At 43.2% G+C, this 23019-nt stretch overlaps 1 protein-coding gene across 1 annotated transcript in view; it reads right to left on the bottom strand.

Annotated features, from left to right (window-relative positions):
• The window catches only part of SDC2 (syndecan 2), an 88215-nt gene extending 87695 nt beyond the window's left edge, over positions 1–520 (bottom strand). The window contains exon 1 of the mRNA XM_069957318.1: positions 103–520. Coding sequence (XP_069813419.1) covers positions 103–162 — 60 coding nt within the window. The 5' untranslated portion in view covers positions 163–520. The remainder of the gene's footprint in view (positions 1–102) is intronic.
• Positions 521–23019: the final 22499 nt, after the last annotated feature.

Genomic DNA, 23019 nt, shown 5'->3' with positions numbered 1-23019 from the left:
CTCCCAGCATGCCCTGACAGCCGAAGGCTGTCAGGGCATGCTGGGAGTTGTAGTTTCCCAACAGGTACTATTATAAACTAGCAAAAATAGACAGGAACTCACCGTCTCACCAGACACCAGGGCCAGCAAGGCAAAGCTTAGTAGTATCCACATATTCCTCATGATTCCCCCCAGTAAGGCTGTGTGGGTGACACCAGAGACACAGGAGAAAGTTGCTGTAGATCTCTCACTTGTTGCTATAGGAATCCCCAGCAATGTCCACCTCCACACTTGTTTATGTCCAGGATCCGCAGCCCTTGTACACCGCTACTGCTGCAGGAGGTGATGGAACTATTATATGGTGATTATATCACAGCCCCCAGTCCTCTCTCCCAGTGTGTGCGGCTGCAGAGTGAGGCTCCAGCTCTGTCTGCTCCTCTTCTCCTCTGCTCCTCTTCTCCCCCTTCAGGCTGAGGACTCGTCTGTTCCTCCCTCCTCAGCAATATGTAGAGCTGGAGAAGTGCGACTCCTAGTTAAAACCCAGGAGAATGTGCACACTACTCTATGGATTGGCAGTGCAGGAAGTGACATTCCTCCTCTCCCTCCATGACCCTCCTCCTCTGCCTCCTCCTCCTCCCCCGCTTATTCTTACTACAATCCACAGTTCTTCACCTTTTCCTTCTTGCAGTTTCCCATTCCCGATGCAATAGACAGTGACATGATGCACAATAGACAGATTGCAGATGTACTGGGAGAGATACTGGGAGAGATACTGGCATCACTGGTTATCTGGGAGGGAAAGGTGCAGCACCGATTTACAAAGCAATCAGGTCTATCCCCTAAGCAATGCCTGGAACAATTAGATAAACTTCAAACTGCTAACAAGTGAGCACCTGGTGTCACTTAAAGGGGTTATTCAACGTTTAGGATGCGTTCACACGTGCAGGATCTGCAGCAGATTTGAAGCTGCATATTTCCTTTCAATCTGCAACTTCAAATCTGCGCCATTAAATCTGCTGCAGATCCTGTACGCGTGAACGCACCCTAAGGGTGGGTTCACACTACGGAATTCTCGAGGACAATGTCCGCGGAATGCCGTCGTATGTCCGCGCGCAAGAGCGCGCCTTTCCGCCGGCTCCATAGACACCATTCTATGGGCCGGCGTATTCCGCTATCCGCCGAAAGAAGTGACATGTCACTTCTTTCGACGGAACGCGGAATCCGCCCGTGCATGGAATAGTGTCTATGGCACGGGCGGAAATGTGCGCCGCCGTGTGCGGGGACGAGCGACGGAATACGCCGCGGGTTATACGCTGCAATTCCGTAGTGTGCACGCACCCTTAGGGTGGGTTAATCCTGAAGAATTCTCGCGGATAATATCTGCGGAATTCCGTCATCTGTCCGCGCGCACGGTCGCGCGCTTTTCCGCCGGCCCCATGTCATTTCTTTCAGCGGATAGTGGAATACGCCGGCCCATAGAATGGTGTCTATAGAGCCGGCGGAAAGGCGCGCGGCCGTGCGCTTGGACAGCCGACGGGTTTCCGCAGAGTTTATCCCGTAGAATTCCGTAGTATGAACCAACCCTTAAAAAGATTTTATATATGACTTCACTTGTTGAACATAAAAAAACATTTTGTGGGAGATTTATGAAAGACTGTTTAGACAAAGCGATTGGCGAATTATCAGCGGGCGATCAACGATGATTTGAGAACATGTGGAAAGATCAGAATGAACGATTTCTCGCCCGTCGCTTGATTGTTCGCTGTGTTTACACAAGCCGATTATCGCTAAAATGCGATCGTTATCGTGAATCTTTCAACGATAATCATTCCGTCTAAACGCACCATTAGGGTCCTATTACAGGGAGCAATTTTCATCGACTAACGGTAAACAATCCCAAATGAGATTGTTTATCGTTTACCTGAAATCGTTCATCATATTACACAGAACGATAGTCGTTAGTTATGATCGTTACTGCAAACATTATTTCGATTGTTACTAAGATCGTTTATTCCTTCTGATCCCAGAAAAACAATGAACAATGTGCAATTACACTGAGCGATTAGTGAAAAAATGCGGAACTTGAGCGAACGAATGTGGAATTATGCTGCGTTTACACGTAACGATTATCGTGCGAATTTGCGCGATAACGGTCGAATTCGAACGATAATCGTACGTGTAAACGCAGCGAACGATCGAACAACGCACGATAAATCGTACATCGTGATCTTTCATCAGGTCAGCAAATCGTCGTTCATCGTACGCAAAAACTTCGCAAATCGTTCCGTGTGAACAGTCGTTCGCCGATTTAACCAATGTGTGAGATAGGCTTAAACGATCGCAAAACGATCGCAGTGCGAATTTTCGTACGATATATCGTACCGTCTAAACGCTGATCATTATAAAAAGAAAAATCGTAAATCCGACATTGCTAATCGTACGATCGGGCCAATAATCGTTACGTGTAAACGCAGCATTACAGCTAAGGATTAACGATAACTTTAGGTTCAGATCTAAATCAACGATCAACGACATACGAATGATTTTTCGATCGTTGCCTGCAATTACACAGAACGATTATCGTTTAAATTCGAACGATTTAACGATTTTTCGCACGATAATCGTCCCGAGTAATAAGGCCCTTACTTAAAACAGTTTTCCCTGTACCCTGCTCTGTAGTTTGTTTTACTTACAGTTATCGATAGTGATGAGCGAATACTGTTTGATCGAATAGATAGTCGATCCAATAGTAGGGTATTCGATCTATCGAATATTACAGAATAGTTCGCCGAATATTTAATAAATATTCGATAAGCGTTCAAATCCCCCAGCTTCTGGTTTTTACCTCCAAGTGGTCGAATAGATGTTTTTCAATAATCGAATACTTGTTCCCATTGACTGTAATGGGATCGAATATTTGATCGAATAATCTGGAGATATTCGTACGAATATCGAATATTTCACTATTCGCTTATCAGTTATCGGCTTATTTCTACCTTGTTGCAAAAAGTGACAGCTGGAAGTGCAGCCATATTAGTAGATAGTAATACTGATAGTAAAACTTTTACATTGCTATTGGTTGAACATGTTATCAGAATAGCTGAGAGCAACCAGTTTCTATGATACCTTCCTCATACTGTTGTATTGTTGCACTCTGGGTGACAATCCCTATGAGATATTCAATTATAGTTAAAGGGGTACTCCGGCCCGGTTTTTTTTTTAAGCTATGGTTCCAGCACCGGGTCCCGGATCACGACGCCCGATACACTCGTCCCGCGGCCGCTTCCTGGTGTGAGCTGCGGCATGAGACGTGTCGTCTCAAGGCAGCTCAGCCATTCAGCGGCTGTAGCGGAGTTCTGCGTCTCATGTCACGTCTCATGCCGCAGCTCAAACCAGGAAGCGGCAGTGGGACGGGTGTACGGGGCGACGCGATCCGAGACCCGGCGCTGGAGCCGGGGCAGTAAATGACCTCTGCCGTCCATAGCTTAAAAATACCCCGGGTCAGAGTACCCCCTTAAGTAGTTGTCAAGGACAAGATTATATATTTACTGAGTATTGTTAGTTTCATCTATATTCATTCTCCAGAAATGCCACTTCCATGTTTAAAGGGGTTATCCAGTGAAAATATTTTTCTTTCAAATCAGCTGGTTTCAGAAAGTTATATAGATTTGTAATTTACTCCTATTTAAAAATCTTAAATCTTCCAGTACTTAGCAGCTGCTGTATGCCCTGCAGGAAGTGGAGTATTCTGTCCAATCTGACACAGTGCTCTCTTCTGCCACCTCTGTCCATGTCAGGAACTGTCCAGAGCAGTAGCAAATCCCCATAGAAAACTTCTCCTGCTTTGGACAGTTCCTGACATGGACAGAGAGCAGAGAGCAGTGTGTCAGACTGGAAAAAGAACACCACTTCCTGCAGGGCATACAGCAGCTGATAAGTATGGGAAGACTGGAGATTTTTAAATAGAAGTAAATTACAAATCTGTAAAATTTTCTGAAACCAGTTGATTTGAAATAAATAAATAAATAAATAAATAAATTTTTGGCAGAGTACCCCTTTAATACTAAGTGCACTAGATGGGCCACATGTGAGAATCCAGAATATGTTTAGTAATAGAACTCATATTTTTATTTCTTTGAATTCCATAAACTCTTGGCATTCCTTCCTTTCTTCCTTTGTTGTATATTACAGCCTGTCTTCATACCACAAGGCTCTGCTTCAGCCGATCAGAAAATATATCTGTTCTGCATTAAGGTCACGGTTTTGATAGTCAGGCATGTGTCGCGGTGGTATCAGAGATATACGGTAACATCAGCAAGGAAAGAGTGAGGAAACCAGGCTCCTTTTCTTCTATGAGGCTTCTAGTGTTATATAGAGTTCCAGGCCCATCCACTCCTGTGACCCCAGCTTCCATAAATGGGGATGCCACTTAAAGGGGTTATCCAGCACTACAAAAACATGGCCACTTTCCCCCCTACTGTTGTCTCCAGTTCAGGTGCAGTTTGCAATTGAGCTCCATTTACTTCAATAGAACTGAGTTTCAAAACCCCACCCAAACTGGAGACAATAGTAGGGGGAAAGTGGCCATGTTTTTGTAGCGCTGGATAACCCCTTTAACTGGAGCCTAGTATGCTATCTGTCCCTATCGTTTTAGGGTAGATTTTCTTCCTCCCTAGTGTATAGTGAAGAGTATATGGATGATGCACATAACAACACTATTCACACTCCGTTCTAATTACTAGATACAAGCTGACTTCTGGACAGTGACTTCTAGATAGTCCAGCCCAGCAAGTTTTCTTGCAATGCGCATCAACAACAGGGAATCCGGTATAGTAAATCTGCTGACAATAAGCCAGAGATGCTTACAGCATTGTTAGCTTACTGTACAGTACAGGAGCAGAGAGCCAAAAAAGAAAAATTCTTTTAAATCAACTGGTGCCAGAAAGGAACAGAGATTTGTAATTTACTTCTATTAAAAAACCCGCGACCGCAGACAATTTTACAGGACGTGTGAATGCAGCCTCAAAAAAGAAATATAATTGAGGTCTTTAAAGTGATACTCCAGAGGAAAACAAAAACCTTTTTAAATCAAGAAAGTTATACTGTAAATTGCTTCTATTTTAAAATCTCCAGTCATCCAGTACTTACAAGCTGCTGTATGTCCTGCAGGAAGTGGTGTATTCTTTCCAGTCTCGCACAGTGCTCTCTGCTGCCACCTCTGTCCATGTCAGGAACTGTCCAGAACAGGAGAGTTTTTCTATGGGGATTTGCTATTGCTCTGGACAGTTCTTGACATGGACAGAGGTGGCAGCAGAGAACACTGTGTCATACTGGATAGAATACACCACTTTCTGCAGGACATACAGCAGCTAATAAGTACCTGAAAGACTTGAGATTTTTAAAGGGGAACTCCAGATAAAGAAAACTTGTTTACTATTAAAAGTACATTAAAAGTTATGTAGATGTGTCTATACAATGTATTACCATATGTGTGCACTTCTGCCACACTGGTAGCTGATTGACATACAGGAAGTGAAGAAAAATGGCCTCTGTGCCAATTCACATTGTCTCCTGCTCCTTCTGCTCTCCCACCTTAGAAGACAAATCTTCCATGCCTCTGTCTCACATTATGTGTCTGCTGAGTGCAGGCTGATGATGCAGACAGGGGGCAGGGTGTGATGTCCCAGGAGGCTTGGCTGGATCACCCAATGCCCTGATTGATTCACCATCTCTGACCGGCCAGAAACAGCTGCTGCAACTTCATTGATTGTTTAAAAGTCTGCAGTGAAATTCGGGTTATGTTCACACATGTTGGAGTTTCATTGCAATACTGCAGCGTATTCGTAAAAATGATGCAGTAACACAAGTAAATGCTGCTAAACGGCACAGAGTATGAGAGCCGGAACTCTCAATCCCACCTGGAGAAAAAACAGTACTTTCCATGTAACATAATATCAGATTAAGTCCTTATTGTGGAACTCAACCTCAAAGATAAAAGATGCTCAATCATAATATGTGCGTGGAAATTAAAATTAAATTTAAAAAGTTCTTTACTTTATTACAATATCTGTGTTACAAGTAAAGAATACAGCATGCTGTGTAGGTGTTACAGGTAGAGAATACAGCGTGCTGTGTGGTGTTACAGGTAGAGAATACAGCGTGCTGTGTGGTGTTACAGGTAGAGAATACAGTGTGCTGTGTGGTGTTACAGGTAGAGAATACAGTGTGCTGTGTGGTGTTACAGGTAGAGAATACAGTTTGCTGTGCGGTGTTACAGGTAGAGAATACAGTGTGCTGTGGGGTGTTACAGGCAGAGAATACAGCGTGCTGTGTGGTGTTACAGGTAGAGAATACAGTGTGCTGTGTGGCGTTAAAGGTAGAGAATACAACGTGCTGTGTGGTGTTACAGGTAGAGAATACAGCGTGCTGTGTAGGTGTTACAGGTAGAGAATACAGCGTGCTGTGTGGTGTTAGAGGTAGAGAATACAGCGTGCTGTGTGGTGTTACAGGTAGAGAATACAGTGTGCTGTGTGGTGTTACAGGTAGAGAATACAGCGTGCTGTGTGGTGTTACAGGTAGAGAATACAGTGCTGTGTGGTGTTACAGGTACAGAATACAGCGCTGTGTGGCGTTACAGGTAGAGAATACAGCGCTGTGTGGCGTTACAGGTACAGAATACAGCGCTGTATGGTGTTACACGTAGAGAATACAGCGTGATGTGTGGTGTTACAGGTAGAGAATACAGCGCTGTGTGGTGTTACACGTAGAGAATACAGCGTGATGTGTAGGTGTTACAGGTAGAGAATACAGCGTGCTGTGTGGTGTTACAGGTAGAGAATACAGTGTGCTGTGTGGTGTTACAGGTAGAGAATACAACGTGCTGTGTGGTGTTACAGGTAGAGAATACAGTGTGCTGTGTGGTGTTACAGGTAGAGAATACAGGGTGATTTGTGGTGTTACAGGTAGAAAATACAGCATTCTATTTGGTGTTACATGTTGTAACAGTGTGCTGTGTGGGGTTACAGGTAGAGAATACAGCACAGTGTTGTGTTACAGGTAGAGAATACAGCGCTGTGTGGTGTTACAGGTAGAGAACACAGTGTGCTGTGTGGTGTTACAGGTAGAAATACAGCGTGCTGTGTGGTGTTACAGGTGGAGTATACAGCATGCTGTGTGGTGTTACAGGTAGAGAATACAGTGTGCTGTGTGGTGTTAAAGGTAGAGAATACAGCACAGTGTTGTGTTACAGGTAGAGAATACAGTGTGCTGTGCGGTGTTACAGGTACAGAATACAGTGTGCTGTGTGGTGTTACAGGTAGAGAATACAGGCCACTGTGTGGTGTTACAGGTAGAGAATACAGTGCTGTGTGGTGTTACAGATAGAGAATACAGCATGCTGTGTGGTGTTACAGGCAGAGAATATAGTGTGCTGTGTGGTGTTACAGGTAGAGAATACAGCGTGCTGTTTGGTGTTACATGTTGTAACAGTGTGCTGTGTGGTGTTACAGGTGGAGAATACAGTGCTGTGTGGTGTTACAGGTAGAGAATACAGTGTGCTGTGTGGCATTACAGGTAGAGAATACAGCACAGTGTTGTGTTACAGGTAGAGAATACAGCGCTGTGTGGTGTTACAGGTAGAGAACACAGTGTGCTGTGTGGTGTTACAGGTAGAAATACAGCGTGCTGTGTGGTGTTACAGGTAGAGAATACAGTGTGCTGTGCGGTCTTACAGGCAGAGAATACAGTGTGCTGTGTGATGTTACAGATAGAGGATACAGAATGCTGTGCGGTGTTACAGGTAGAGAATACAGTGTGCTGTGTGGTGTTACAGGTAGAGAATACAGGCCACTGTGTGGTGTTACAGGTACAGAATACAGTGTGCTGTGTGGTGTTACAGGTAGAGAATACAGGCCACTGTGTGGTGTTACAGGTAGAGAATAAAGCATGCTGTGTGGTGTTACAGATAGAGAATACAGCATGCTGTGTGGTGTTACAGGTAGAGAATACAGTGTGCTGTGCGGTGTTACAGGCAGAGAATACAGTGTGCTGTGTGGTGTTACAGGTAGAGAATACAGCGTGCTGTGTGGTGTTACAGGTAGAGAATACAGTGTGCTGTGTGGTGTTACAGGTATAGAATACAGTGTGCTGTGTGGTGTTACAGGTAGAGAATACAGTGTGCTGTGTGGTGTTACAGGTAGAGAATACAGTGTGCTGTGTGGTGTTACAGGTAGAGAATACAGTGTGCTGTGTGGTGTTACAGGTATAGAATACAGTGTGCTGTGTGGTGTTACAGGTAGAGAATACAGTGTGCTGTGTGCTGTTACAGGCACAGAATACAGTGAGCTGTGTGGTGTTACAGGTAGAGAATACTGTGTGCTGTCTGGTGTTACAGGTAGAGAATACAGTGTGCTGTGTGGTGTTACATGTTGTAACAGTGTGCTGTGTGGTGTTACAGGTAGAGAATACAGTGTGCTTTGTGGTGTTACAGGTAGAGAATACAGCATGCTGTTTGGTGTTACATGTAACAGTGTGCTGTGTGGTGTTACAGGTAGAGAATACAGTGTGCTGTGTGGCATTACAGGTAGAGAATACAGCAAAGGGTTGTGTTACAGGTAGAGAATACAGCGCTGTGTGGTGTTACAGGTAGAGAACACAGTGTGCTGTGTGGTGTTACAGGTAGAGAATACAGCGTGATGTGGGGTTGTTACAGGTAGAGAACACCGTGTGCTGTGTGGTGTTACAGGTAGAGAACACAGCGTGATGTGTGGTTGTTACAGGTTGAGAATACAGGCCACTGTGTGGTGTTACAGGTAGAGAATACAGCATGCTGTGTGGTTTTACAGGTAGAGAATACAATGTGCTGTGTGGTGTTACAGGTAGAGAATACAACGTGCTGTGTGGTGTTACAGGTAGAGAATACAGTGTGCTGTGTGGTGTTACAGGTAGAGAATACAGTGTGCTGTTTGGTGTTACATGTTGTAACAGTGTGCTGTGTGGTGTTACAGGTGGAGAATACAGTATGCTTTGTGGTGTTACAGGTAGAGAATACAGCGTGCTGTGTGGTGTTACAGGTAGAGAATACAGTGTGCTGTGTGGTGTTACAGGTAGAGAATACAGTGTGCTGTGTGGTGTTACAGGTAGAGAATACAGCACAGTGTTGTGTTACAGGTAGAGAATACAGCGCTGTGTGGTGTTACAGGTAGAGAATACAGTGTGCTGTGTGGTGTTACAGGTAGAGAATACAGTGCTGTGTGGTGTTACAGGTAGAGAATACAGTGCTGTGTGGTGTTACAGGTAGAGAATACAGTGTGCTGTATCGTGTTACAGGTAGAGAATACAGTGTGTTGTGTGGTGTTACAGGTATAGAATACAGTGTGCTGTGTGGTGTTACAGGTAGAGAATACAGTACTGTGTGGTGTTACAGGTATAGAATACAGTGTGCTGTGTGGTGTTACAGGTAGAGAATACAGCGTGCTGTGTGGTGTTACAGGTAGAGAATACAGTGTGCTGTGTGGTGTTACAGGTAGAGAATACAGCGTGCTGTGGGGTGTTACAGGTAGAGAATACAGTGTGCTGTGTGGTGTTACAGGTAGAGAATACAGTGCTGTGTGGTGTTACAGGTATAGAATACAGTGTGCTGTGTGGTGTTACAGGTAGAGAATACAGCGTGCTGTGTGGTGTTACAGGTAGAGAATACAGCGTGCTGTGTGGTGTTACAGGTAGAGAATACAGCGTGATGTGTGGTGTTACAGGTAGAGAATACAGTGTGCTGTGTGGTGTTACATGTAGAGAATACAGCATGCTGTGTTGTGTTACAGGTAGAGAATACAGTGCTGTGTGGTGTTACAGGTAGAGAATACAGTGCTGTGTGGTGTTACAGGTAGAGAATACCGTGTCCTGTGGGGTGTTACAGGTAGAGAATACAGCGTGCTGTGTGGTGTTACAGGTAGAGAATACGGTGCTGTGTGGTGTTACAGGTAAAGAATACAGCGTGCTGTGTGGTGTTACAGGTAGAGAATACAGCGTGCTGTGTGGTGTTACAGGTAGAGAATACAGCGTGCTGTGTGGTGTTACAGGTAGAGAATACAGCGTGCTATGTGATGTTACAGGTAGAGAATACAGTGCTGTGTGGTGTTACAGGTAGAGAATACAGCGTGCTGTGTGGTGTTACAGGTAGAAAATACAGTGTGCTGTGTGGGTGGGAACACAATGAAACGATAAAGTAAATAATTCAGTAACACAATGAAACTGCAATGTGTGAATACAGCCTAGTTGTTCTGCAACAGCTTTGGGCGGGGAATGGGCAGGGTGGAGGACTGTGATGAACAGCTGTGGGAAAGCATTGCATTCTAGAACCTGTAGTACTGTGTACAACTGATAAACCAGGAAGTACAACCACACAATACAGAACAACCCCCCCTCCAAAAATAAATAAATAAATAAATAAATAAAAAAAAATGGATTTTTGGTAGTTTCAAAACTGAGATAGATAGGTAAGTATTGCTTTATGCTTCTGAAGAAGTTTCATTTTTTTTACCTCTACCTGGAGTTCCCCTTTAAATAGAAGTAACTTGCAAATCTGTATAACTTTCTGACACCAGTTATTTTTTCCCTCCGCTAATAATACATAAAATCTCATCATCTGGCCTCGCTCTATTCAGGTTATCTTAGGTTTTTACCTCTTTACAATTAATTCTAAGTAGGCTTTTTCCCCCCCTTAAGATACAATGAAGCCATCTGAGTAATAGAATCCTCTTGTCTTATTAAAGAAGTGTGACGCTTTATTCCAATGCCTTGTTCTGCATGATTTGTGATCACTATTAAGACTTCTCTTTTATCTATTTTTATACGTAAAAGCGGTTACCCCAGCGCCGCTGAAGGAGGGGAAATGTTGGCCTGACATTAAAAGAAATGAGAGATCTGAGATGTCCCAGAATAGTTTGCGGGAAGGTTGACAATGCGGAGGAACCCGTAGCTTTACTATAGAGAAGCTTCCACTGGAAAGAATAACAAGTACAGTAGATGACATGTGCGGACTGGCTATATGGCTGTCTACCTATAGAGAGGGCGGTAAACAGACCTCAGCCTGGCACCTGTGTTATAGCTTCTAACATACCGACTCGCTTGAGTAAACTCCATTTTCTCTCATGCAAAGGTTAAATGTGCAAATGTACTCAGCAGATCTGTCCGCACATGATGTGACATATTAGATGTGCTGACAGGTCGGCCAGTGAGATCATCCCAATGTTGTCTATTAGATGGCTTCTAAGTGCTTCCAAAATTCTTTCTTACCAGAAATAAGATGGTGGTGGTGGGGAGGGGAGTCAGGGATGAGATGGTCGTGATTTACAAGATTTGTTACTATATAAAGGAAACTCTTTGTCAGATACTCATATCATTATTGCTTCCCGTCACTTCTATGTGTGATAATGCACCCCCGCTGTACGTGATAGGGATAGGAGAAGAAGACGCTATAGAAAACACAAGGCTCCAGATCGAAAACATTTATACAGGGATATATGTGATAGGAATGACGTGATGTCTTCTAATATGCCTCAGCTGATGCAGAACCTCTTTTTTGGAGAGTAATGGTGTGTTTAGACGGAGAGATTTAGTTGACAGATTTTTGAAGCCAAAGCCAGGAATAGACTATGAACAGAGAACAGGTAATAAAGGAAAGACTGAGATTTCTCCTCTTTTTTTTTTTTTTTTTGCTTCGAAAATCTGTCAAATAAATCTTTGTGTAAACACACCATAAGGCTGGGGTTTTTTTTCCATCTGCTGTTGCAAAAAAAAAAAAAAAAAGGATGCATTTTTGTGCATCCATTTTGATCCATTTTTCCCATTCACAAAAGAAAAAAAAAAAAAAAGGTCAAAGCGCATGTTTTTTTTTAGCATATGGTCTACCACTTTTTTTGTGTACGCTGTTTTGATCCTTTTTATCATGGAAATCAATGGAGAAACGAATCAAAATAGATGCAGACAACTACATCCATTTTTCCATCTTTTTTTTTTTTTTTAATAAAAAAAAAAGTCTGGAAAAAAAAACAGATTGCAAGAAGGTAGTGTAAACCCAGCCTAAGGAACATATTCCAGCTCACCTGAACGCTTTGAAACATGGAACTTCCTCAAATTGGAAAAATAAAGTAGAGTCACATTATTATGGACCAACAACTAAAGTCGGAGTAAAGCTGGGTTCACACTGAGGCCCTTTTTTAAATCTGTTTTATGCAAAAAAAAAAAAAAGAATGTATTTACAGTATGTGCATTCATTTTGATCAGTTTTTCCATTGACTTCCATTATAAAAAACGGATCAAAACGTATCCACATAAACCCATATGGGCTGTGTTCACACTACGTATATTTCAGTCAGTATTGCAACCAAAACCAGGAGTGGATTAAAAACACAGAAAGGATCTGTTCACACAATGTTGAAATTGGGGGGATGGCCGCCATATAACAGTAAATAACGGCCATTATTTCAATATAACAGACGTTGTTTTAAAATAACAGCAAATATTTGCCATTAAATGGCGGCCATCCACTCAATTTCATCATTGTGTGAACAGAGCCTTTCTGTGTTTTTAATCCACTCCTGGTTTTGGTTGCAATATGAGGACCACAATACTGACTGAAATATATACGTAGTGTAAACCCAGCCTATACTGTATATAGATACAGTATATACATATATATGTATATATATCGGCCAGACCACTGTTTTTAGAGCAGAGTGGTGGTCGGTAAACTAGACAACGAGCTGTCAAGGGGAGGAAAAGAGCAGCATATCAGGGGAAAGAGGACAAGTTTGCTTAATAAATGTATTTGCAAAAATATGTAACTTGATGAGGCCTACAGGTATAACTATATTAGCTGAGATGGGAATATCCCTTTAAGTCAATGAATGACAAAATGAATCCCAAAGGGGCCATGATGTGGCTTCTCTCTGTAGCTTGAAGCTCCTCAGCTTCCATTGGTTACAGGTCACACTTCCCCAGCTTTCCTCTTGAAGAACACATGTATCATATCCTTTGGGTCTCTCCACATCCATTGCCTTATAGTAGGATATGAGAACAGATACATGATGCAGACGTCTGTTAAAAGGCAAGCACTACTCACAAACAAACACTTCAAAATTTCCATAGTCGCAGCATCAGATCCACTTAGCCCGACCCATGTTTCACCCTTGTGGCTTCTTCGTTCCCCTTAGAAAAAGCTGTAAGGGTAAAACCTGGGTCAGGCTGAGTCTGATGTGACTTAAGAGTTGATTGATGTAACACTGTGGGATGTCAGAAGTTTTCTCCTAGTAATTTAAAGTGTATTGTTTCTAGTAAATGACATGTCATCAGATATCTCAAAAGTTACTGATTGTACCAGTTCTCACTCCTGAGACCCTCCGCAACCCTAAAATACTGCTAGGGAGAGAACACTGCAGTAATCTCCACTCCCCGCCAGCTGAGGTTTTTACTCATTCATTTCATAGACTATAATGAAGCAAAAGAGTTGGATTCAAATGCCAGTAGGACAGCTGCCCCACACTTCTATCGCAGTGGGTCTCAGGAGTGAGACCCTGTATAATCAATTCCTTTTGACGTGTCTCATGACATGTTAGGAGTTATTAGACATGAAATTAACACTTTAAATTATTAGAAGTACAGACCTAGAGAAAGAGGAGCTGCTGCACCTCACACCTATGGTTGACACTAATGCCTCTCGGCTATATTTAAAAACCAACCAAACCAGGATGTTGGTATATAAATTGATCAAACCATATTGCCCCATGTACCGCCTGCAGGTCTTCCGGCACACATGACTCCATACACTAAAAACAACACTGTGATGGTCAACGACCGCCAACCCCGCCAAGCAAGTGCCAACAGGGGAGAGGGGGGGGGCACAGAATGGCCCTGCAACCCCACTGTCACAGGACCAAACCCCATGGGCTTCCCCACACACCCCGCAGGCACCGCCGGCAGAGAAGCAACAGAAGCGTGAACAAGGTTTTACTACTCACCAATGCACCAGCAGGTACAATGAGAGAAAGAGGAGGTACTTACCATATGCGCACAGGTGCTTCCTACTGATTGGGGTTACATGGGTTTTACAAGGGAGGAGTGCTAGCCACATAGAAAGGTGTTTTTCTTTAGGTCTGTATTTTAAATTGTTAGAAGCATACTGGCATCCTTCTGACTCTCAAAGTGCACCTGTCATAAAAAACTTTTGACATGTCATAGAGACATCGATCGGTCCTAGTCTGAGTGTTAGGGCCCTATTCCACAGTAACGATAATCGTCTGGATCGGCCCCATTTCACCCGATTCGGCCGATTATCGTTCGGTAAATTAGAGAGAATGATCAGCCGATGATCGTGTCATCGGCTGATCGTTCATTTAGGGCCAGACCTACAATCATTGTTCCCCCAACACGCATCGTTACGGTTGAATAGCGGTGCGCGGCGGGCGACCGACGATTTGACAAGAAGCATCATCATACATTAACTGTCCAGGCTTCTTCTCCGCGCTGTCTTCATCCCCGGGTCCCCCGCTCTCTATCTTTAGAATAGCCAGTCAGCTGACGGAGCGCTCAGCCAATCACAGGCCGGGACCGCCGCGGCCTGTGATTGGCTGAGTGTGGCCTGTCAGCTGACTGGCCATTCTGAAGATAGAGCGCGCGGGACCCTGGGATGAAGACAGCGCGGAGAAGAAGCCTGGACAGGTAATGTATGATGCTGCAAGGGCTGCAAGGACATCGGTAACGATGTCCCTGCAGCCCTCGCTCAACGATCATCGGGCCGTGGAATAGGCCAATTAAACGAGCGGCGATCTAGCAGATCGCCACTCGTTTACATTGTTGATCGGCCCTCCTCGGCCCATGGAATAGGAGCCTTAGACCTGTACTGATTGCAAGAACAAGTCACTAAGCATGGTCCTCTCCCAGCTCTGTGTCACGTGATGAGCAGGGTTCCAATTCTATGGAGCCCGACTCTCTGATCTTGTTCTCACGATCGGACAGGTCACTTGAAATTCCTCATGCTTGACCATCTCTCCATCTATTGATGGAGAGTCAGGAATCCACCATATACCATAGCGTATCCATGGGGAATCTGTTGCAATACTAGCTTTGGCTGTCCAGGGAATTGGGAATTGTAGTTTTGCAACAGTTAAAGGGCTGCAGGTTCCCCATCCCAAGTCAGACAAAGCCGCCACCATCCCTTGGTATATAATGTACTGGCACTATATAACTGAGCTTTCCTTGGAGAGACGACTGAGCAGAGTACGGATCCATAGAAAGTCTTACAGCCAAGGATAGCCGTGCAAAACAAAGAGGCACAGTGCTCAGCAGAACGCTTCTACCCTTTGCTTTACTGCTTGTCGAGGGTCTCAGCACCCCGATCCCCAAATGGCAATTATGCTGCAGTTGTATATATATAGACTGAATAAAGTCAGCAAACTTCTACTATAGCTGTGCATTATGTGAATATTATCCCGGGACTTCCTTTGTCCTTGATCATGTGATCTACATATTTGGCAAGGTTTCCAGCGATAATTGTTGACTGATATCTCACAGACCGTCTGGGAATCATAGCGACCGCAGAGAAGATGTTTGTTGATACAATATGGTAACGGTTTGTCAATCAGTCGATGGCGACCTTCACCCTGACAGGTCCGCTTCCTGGCTGAATCATGTCATGTGATTAAAGTCGGCAGGAGTCTGGTTACATGCAGCTGAACGTTGTCATCCTGAGGGTAACACACATAATCTGGGATGGGAATGTGGCTCAGGGTTTAGTTGCAATGGACATTCTTTATGAGTCTCTAAGAGTGTCTCTTATGGTCCGTTTACACGAAGCGATAATTCGCCCAATCGATCGTTTAACAATTTTAAAGCAACGATCAGCATTAATGCTGCGTTTACACGGAACAATTATCGTGCGAATTTGCACGATAACGATCGAATTCGAACGATAACCGTACGTGTAAATGCAGCGAACAATCGAACGACGAGCGAGAAATCGTTCATTTTGATCTTTGAACAAGTTCTCAAATTGTCGTTGATCTTTCGCAAAAAATTTGCAGATCATTCCGTGTGAACAGTCGTTCGCCGATTTAACCAATGTGTGAGATAGGCTTAAGCGATCACAAAATGATCGCAAAACGAATTTTAGTTACTCTGACCTCATTAATCATACGATCGGGCCAATTATCGTTTCGTGTAAACGCAGCATTAGACGAATAAATTATTAAAAAAATCGTAAGAAAATTTGTTAGAAAAATTGTTATTGCGATCGTTCTTAAGATCGCTTAAACCCATCTTTCGCATAGGCTGAATCTTTAAAACTATTTACACAAAGCGATCTGCAAATTTTTAGCGAACGACCAACGACGATTTGAGAACATGTTGAACGACCAAAATGAACGATTTCTCGCTCATCGGTTGATCGTTCGCTGTGTTTACACTAGGGGGGTACACTAGAGGGGGTTCCATGTAAGCGCATTATTACTCCGGAGGACCATAGCTGTCCTGAATAATTTAAATCAGGGATATGGAACCTTCCGCCCTCCAGCTGTTGCAAAACTACAATTTCCATCATGCCGGGACAGCCAAAGCCTTAGCTTTGGCTGTCCAGGCATGATGGTAATTGTAGTTTTGCAACAGCTGGAGGGCCGAAGGTTTCCTATTCCTGATTTAAACTGACAATGTGTAATTCTTCATTTTACCAGTAATGGCGCTGTTGAGAGTTTGAACACTTACAAATTACAGGTGATAGATGGAGGGGAAAGCTGGTGGATATTTTTTTATCCGTTCACTGCCTATAAATATTTTTTTTTTAACAGTAACAGAGGACATGTAGCCCTGCACATAGATAGCAAACACGTAATGTTCATAAGATTGTGGCTGTGATCAGTGCTGGAGGATTCAGTGAGCTCTGGACTCCAGGGAAATCAGCAAGGTTCATTGAAGCCTATAGCATGAAGTGTATGGTTAGAGGCAGCATTGCTTCATGATGTCCGCAATAACCTATAAGCTTGCGGAGGTATCATAGTGTTCAGAACATGCTCAGTGCTCGTTCCTACCTTAACCAAGTCTTCATGAACCTTTACAAAATCTACTTTTTGTTCCTTACCATCTCATCCTAATTAAATTGAATGAACCAGCAGGTACACTGCTTTATGATTTTTATCTTTCATCTTTTTTAACCATGGCCCGTTTCCCTCGCATGGCACCGGTCTATTTCCATCCCGGTCTGAAGCACTGGAGGTGGGCCTGCCTGCCCCCAGGGTGATGAATGTTACACTGGGGGTGGGCGGGGGGTGGGCCCACCTCCAGTGCTTCAGGCCAGGCCGGGAATAGACCGGTGCCATGCGAGGGAAACGGGCCACGGTTAAAAAACAAGGACGCACCGGCATCCCCGTGCCAGAGCTGGTTTATTGATGTAAAGATCTTAAAGCAATTCAATTGTTCATTCAATGTAGCCCGGCTAATAATACTGCTACATAACACCCTACAGACTGAGATATAATTCTCTATATAATGTTATATAATCTTCTGGTGCTATATAATAAATAAGTAAGGCTGGGTTCACACTGCGTTTTTTTTTGGAATCTGTTTTTCTTTTTTTTTTTTTCATCCGTTTTATGCAAAAAGCAGATAAAAAAACAGATGCATTTGTGTTTTAGTGTATTGAGTTTTTCCCTTGTAATCCGTTTTCCATTGACTTCCATTATAAAAATAAAGGATCAAAACACATCTGTTTTTTCTAGCGTACACAATGACGTGGTAGACCACATTTTTGTGTACACTAAAAAGACATGTTTTTTCGCCTTTTTTTTTTTTTTTTAATGGAAGTCAATGGAAAAATGGATCAAAACGGGGGGCACACAAATGCATCAGATTTTTCATCTGTTTTTATTTTTTTTATGCATGAAACGGATTCAATAAACGCATTGCAAAAATTCAGTGTGAACCCAGCCTAATAGAATGAATAACAACAATGTTCATGCAGCCCGGCCGCTCATTTCACCCCTTGCTTTGTTTTTTTTTGGTACTCTTAGCCCTTAGATTTGTGCTCTTTATTGTTTTGGCCCCTAATCGTTCTGCCCGGCTTTAATTGATCTGATCTATACAACAATCATGTATACATGAAAATGACGGCTCAGTCTTTGATGTATGACAAGATCAAAAGTGTTTTTTTTTTACTTTAAGGTATGATTCTTACACAACACAAACAAAGCATGAACCACAGTATGTTCTCATCATTCAGTGTGATGCTATGAAGCTTTCATGAAGTGAGAAGTCATAGGTCAGACCCACACACAGCATGTTCTATAGATGTAGGAGAAGAACAACCCTGACCAAAAAACATAAGAAAAAAAACGTTTGAGGGGACCCCCCAAAGAGCCAGTGTAGTTAGCTGCTAAGTATACAAGGCTATGGGCTGCTATGATCAGCTTTGCTAGGCCTGATTATTTAAAAAAACAAACAAAAAAAAACAGGGTTATGAAGGACAGAATAGATCACTTTTTATGAAGAAAGGTTGGTGTTGATTACACAGCAGCACTGGTAGAGGAGCTGGTACTTACAGACATAGCTGCCCTTAGCTTTATGGGTATTAAGAGAGGAGAGGAAAGCCTTGATTTACCTTTCAGGAACAGTATGGATCATTTTCAGCAGGCAGACTGGCTCAGCTTGTGGTTACACATACCCTCTCTCTCTCTTGGACCTAAGCACATCTAGTTATTTGTTCTGTTTTGTCTAATACTAGAGACAGATTCCCACCGACAACAGGCAGCGGACAGCAGATTGCAGTGAAAGGGAGACAGGGAGCTGATTTTCGGGGGTAAGGGTAATTTTTTGTTTTCAATGCAAAGAAGAAAACTGGAGGGCACTCACCGTATTTTCATGTAAACTTTATTTTATATGAAGAACTTTAAAATTCCAGAAGGAACTGTACATAGGTATTGGGCTCGGACGCCAACCACTCATCAGCAACAACCCATTACTTGCTGATGAGTGGCTGGCGTCCAAGCCCGATATCTATGTACCTGCTGGAATTTTAAAATTCTACATATGGAATAAAGTTTGCATGAAAATACGGTGAGTGCCCTCCAGTTTTCTTCTTTGCATTGGATATTACTGATGAGAGACTCTATATTCATGAGGAGCACCCCTTTCAGCATTTTTTGTATGGAACCTCATCTTGCAGCCCAGTAGGAGCCGTGCCAAAAAGGTAGTGCCGGTACTTTTTCTTTTTATGAAATGGGTAATTTTTTTTTTTTATCAAAAGGAACCAATTTTGGTGACATTTCTTCTAATTTTCCATTATTTTATCTATATTATAAAATAATCCTGACATCTTGCAGTTTTTATTCTCACCATTCTCAAAACTAAGCTTAGGCTTCCTGTTCTGTGTATAGTATTAAGAGGAGGCTGCTGTAAAGTCATCTGTACAGCATTACAGCGTCATCTGACACCCGTAGATAGATAGCATCAATACAAAAGTATGTCTATTGTCATCTATGTCCATGAGTCTTGCTGTAAATAATGTCAATAAATGCTGTTAAAAACAGCACAGGCAAGATGGCGAGCCCCCATAACAGTGAACAAATAGTAAAATAAATAAATATTAAGGTCAGAAAATAGAAACCGAACTAAAAGAACAAGTTTTAGTATCTGACTCTAATTAGTAAAAGAAAATTTACATGACACATTCCCTTTAAGTGATTTACAGATATGTTACAGATCACATTAGCTTTTAAATAGAAGGGGATTGCAGCTTTATTCCAAAAAGAAGCTAATAAACGAATCAGGGCTATGAAAAATCGTGGACAGAATGAATAACTTTTTCATGATTTTTTATTTATAAGTTATTAATTCATGTGTGAAGGACACTGTAGGAGGCCAATTTGCGGAATGAAAATGGAAAACATATTATTATTTATTCATATACTGCCATTCAAGAAAATGCAATAGGATTCATTCGATCAATATCGATAGGTACTGTTTATCAGAAGCAATCACAAGATATATAGGTCCTTTAACACTTTTCATATATAATATTTAAAATTTAAAACTGCACACAATTCCAATAGAGCGACTAAGTGGGAAAAAAAAAGGTTTCAGATGCCAGAAAACAAAGCAAACAAGACATTGTAAGGGTAGTAATGCATATAAAACAGACTCACCAAGCTACTGTAAGGAGCGCAGTATCTAAGGGGTAACTAATATAGACAAACTTGTTAATTTACAGCTAATGTACCATCAGGTACATTAATTTTAAGTCTTACACATTAATGACATAATTGACACATAGGCCACACCCTCTTAACGCCCATTGGTATGGGCCGACCCAGAGGGGGTGGGGCCTAGACCTTTAGGCCAGGCTGTTCCAATAGTCGTCAAGGGGGCGGGACCTATGTGTCTATGACATCGTGGAGGAACCAACAGTGGTGCTGTGGACGGGGCTAAGTAGCGCTGTTGCTGTGAGGCCCCGCCCACTTAGCACAATCTGCAGATGATAAAACATCACTTTTTACTTGAAAAAGCGCCATGACTTATGATATAAAACAAAGTATGAAAACTGCTAAGTTTACCGTTTACATCTGTGTGGAGAAGCCATAATGCAAAAAGGGGGTGACAGTGTCACTTTAAAGCGAATGTACATGATGGTACAGTTGCTATAAAAAGTTACCAAATAAATTAATTTAGCAAATTTGTCTTCTGCTGATATGCTGCTCTTTTCCTCCCAATGTTGACAGCTCATTGTCTAGGTTACTGACCACCACTCTGCTCTAAAAGCAGTGGTCTGGCTGGTCTGTGTATAGTTATAATGTAGATGTATAGACATACAGGAGGGACTTTATCAAGACCGATGTATGAGTACAAGTATGTTTGTCTTACCTAAGGGTCCATTTACACAGAAAGATTATCTGACAGATTATCTGCTAAAGATTTGAAGCCAAAGCCAGAAACAGACTATAAACAGAGTTAGGTCATATAGGAAAGCTTGAGATTTTTCCTCTTTTCAAATCCATTCCTGGCTTTGGCTTCAAATCTTTTTTTCTGTGTAAAAGCCCTACCCCCATGCACTCTGCCAAATTTACTAAGAGGTACACACTTTGCATTATATCCATGTGGCGGGTGCAGACATCTATACCTGCTCCAGAGCTGGCATAGAATTTTGCTGGAAGTTGGATGCATCCCTGAGGCTGCCTGGAAAACATGGATACAGCCATAGGCCGTAAGCTGTGTACATGTTTTCCCGGACTGATCCAATTTCTTCAGCCATCTGTATTAAAACCGTAACTATAAAATATTTTGACCTTTCAGTTTTAGTTAGCTTAGGTCATGATAAGAATTTTTGCAGTATACATTAATAACATTAATAACCTAAAATGAACAGTTTTTTAAATACATAAGGCTGATTATGCCCTTACAGCTCTGTCTGGCTCTGACTTATTTCTGCATTCCTGCTGGACACGCCCCCTTGACTGCAGACCCATACCTAGTGTACAGACTCTGACAGCAGCATCAGATAACAGCCCTGACACAGAGACAAACATAAACAAACCCTCCGGCCCCCCTCCCCTCACCTCCTAGCAGCACATTCTCCCCCCTCCCCTCACAGAGGTGACTAAGCAGAGCTGAGGATGTTGTGTGTGAGGAGCAGCGCAGGGGAAGAGATGGATGGAAGCACAAGTGTGTCCAGTGCCACCATCACTCCAATGTACTGCATGAGGGAGGGTAGGTGAGTCACTAAGGGGAGGACTACAAGTCCCAGCACAACACAGCTGTAGTCCTTCCATAGTACATATAACATTCACTATCAGATGTCTGCAGCAGGTGACCCCACCTCCATGGCTGACATTATCCTACAGTGTTATGAGAGCAGATGACTGTATCTAATCCCACTGTGTGTGATTATTATTATTTATTATTATTATTATTTATTTATAAAGCGCCCTTAGTTCCAGAGCGCTATACAATAGATAGGCAACAGGCAGGAACAATACAAGATCAGAAAACATTACATGAAGGCAAAAGACAGACTGGTACATGGGGGAAGAGGACCCTGCCCGCGAGGGCTCACAATCTGTGGGGTATAGGGAGAGAAACAGGAGGTAAAGTGCAGCCATTCAAGTGTGATGCAGAGTTATTGTAGGTTGTAGCCTTGTTTGAAGAGATGGGTTTTCAGGTTACTTTTGAAGGACTTGATGGTGGATGAGAGACGGATGTGTCGGGGTAGCGAGTTCCAGAGTATGGGGGAGGCTCGGGCAAAGTCTTGGAGGCGGTTGTGCGAGGTGCGAACAAGGGGGGAGCGGAGACGGAGGTCACTGGAGGATCGAAGGTTGCGTGAGGGACGGTAGCGGGATATCAGGTCAGAGATGTACGGAGGGGACAGGTTGTGGATTGCCTTGTATGTCATGGTCAACAATTTAAAGTCAATACGTTGGGCAATGGGGAGCCAGTGGAGGGATTGGCAGAGGGGAGAGGCTGAGGCAAAGTGAGGGGAAAGGTGGATTAGTCGGGCAGCAGAGTTAAGGATAGACTGGAGGGGATCAAGGGAGTTAGCTGGAAGGCCAGAGAGGAGGATGTTACAGTAGTCCAAGCGGGAGATAATGAGAGCATGGACCAGCAGTTTGGTGGAGTCAGGGGTGAGGAAAGAGCGGATTCTGGAAATGTTTTTGAGGTGAAGGCGGCAGGAGGTGGTCAGGGCCTGAATATGTCATTTAAAGGACAGGGCAGAGTCAAAGGTGACGCCAAGGCAGCGGACTTGGGGGACAGGGGACAGAGTACAGCCATTGATAGTGATTGACAGATTAGAAGGCGGGGTGGAGCGAGATGGGGGAAAGATGATAAGTTCTGTTTTGTCCATGTTGAGTTTTAGAAAGCGGGAGGAGAAGAAGGAGGATATGGCCGATAGACACTCTGGAATCCTGGATAGCAAAGAGGTGACATCCGGACCAGAGAGGTAGATCTGAGTGTCATCGGCATAAAGATGGTACTTGAAGCCATGGGATTCTATGATATGTCCCAGGCCAG

This window comes from Dendropsophus ebraccatus, chromosome 2 (genome assembly GCF_027789765.1).
Source record: "Dendropsophus ebraccatus isolate aDenEbr1 chromosome 2, aDenEbr1.pat, whole genome shotgun sequence".
Taxonomy (NCBI): Eukaryota; Metazoa; Chordata; class Amphibia; order Anura; family Hylidae; genus Dendropsophus; species Dendropsophus ebraccatus.
The sequence above is the reverse complement of the archived record's forward strand: the minus strand, read 5'-3'. Positions and strand labels throughout refer to the sequence as shown.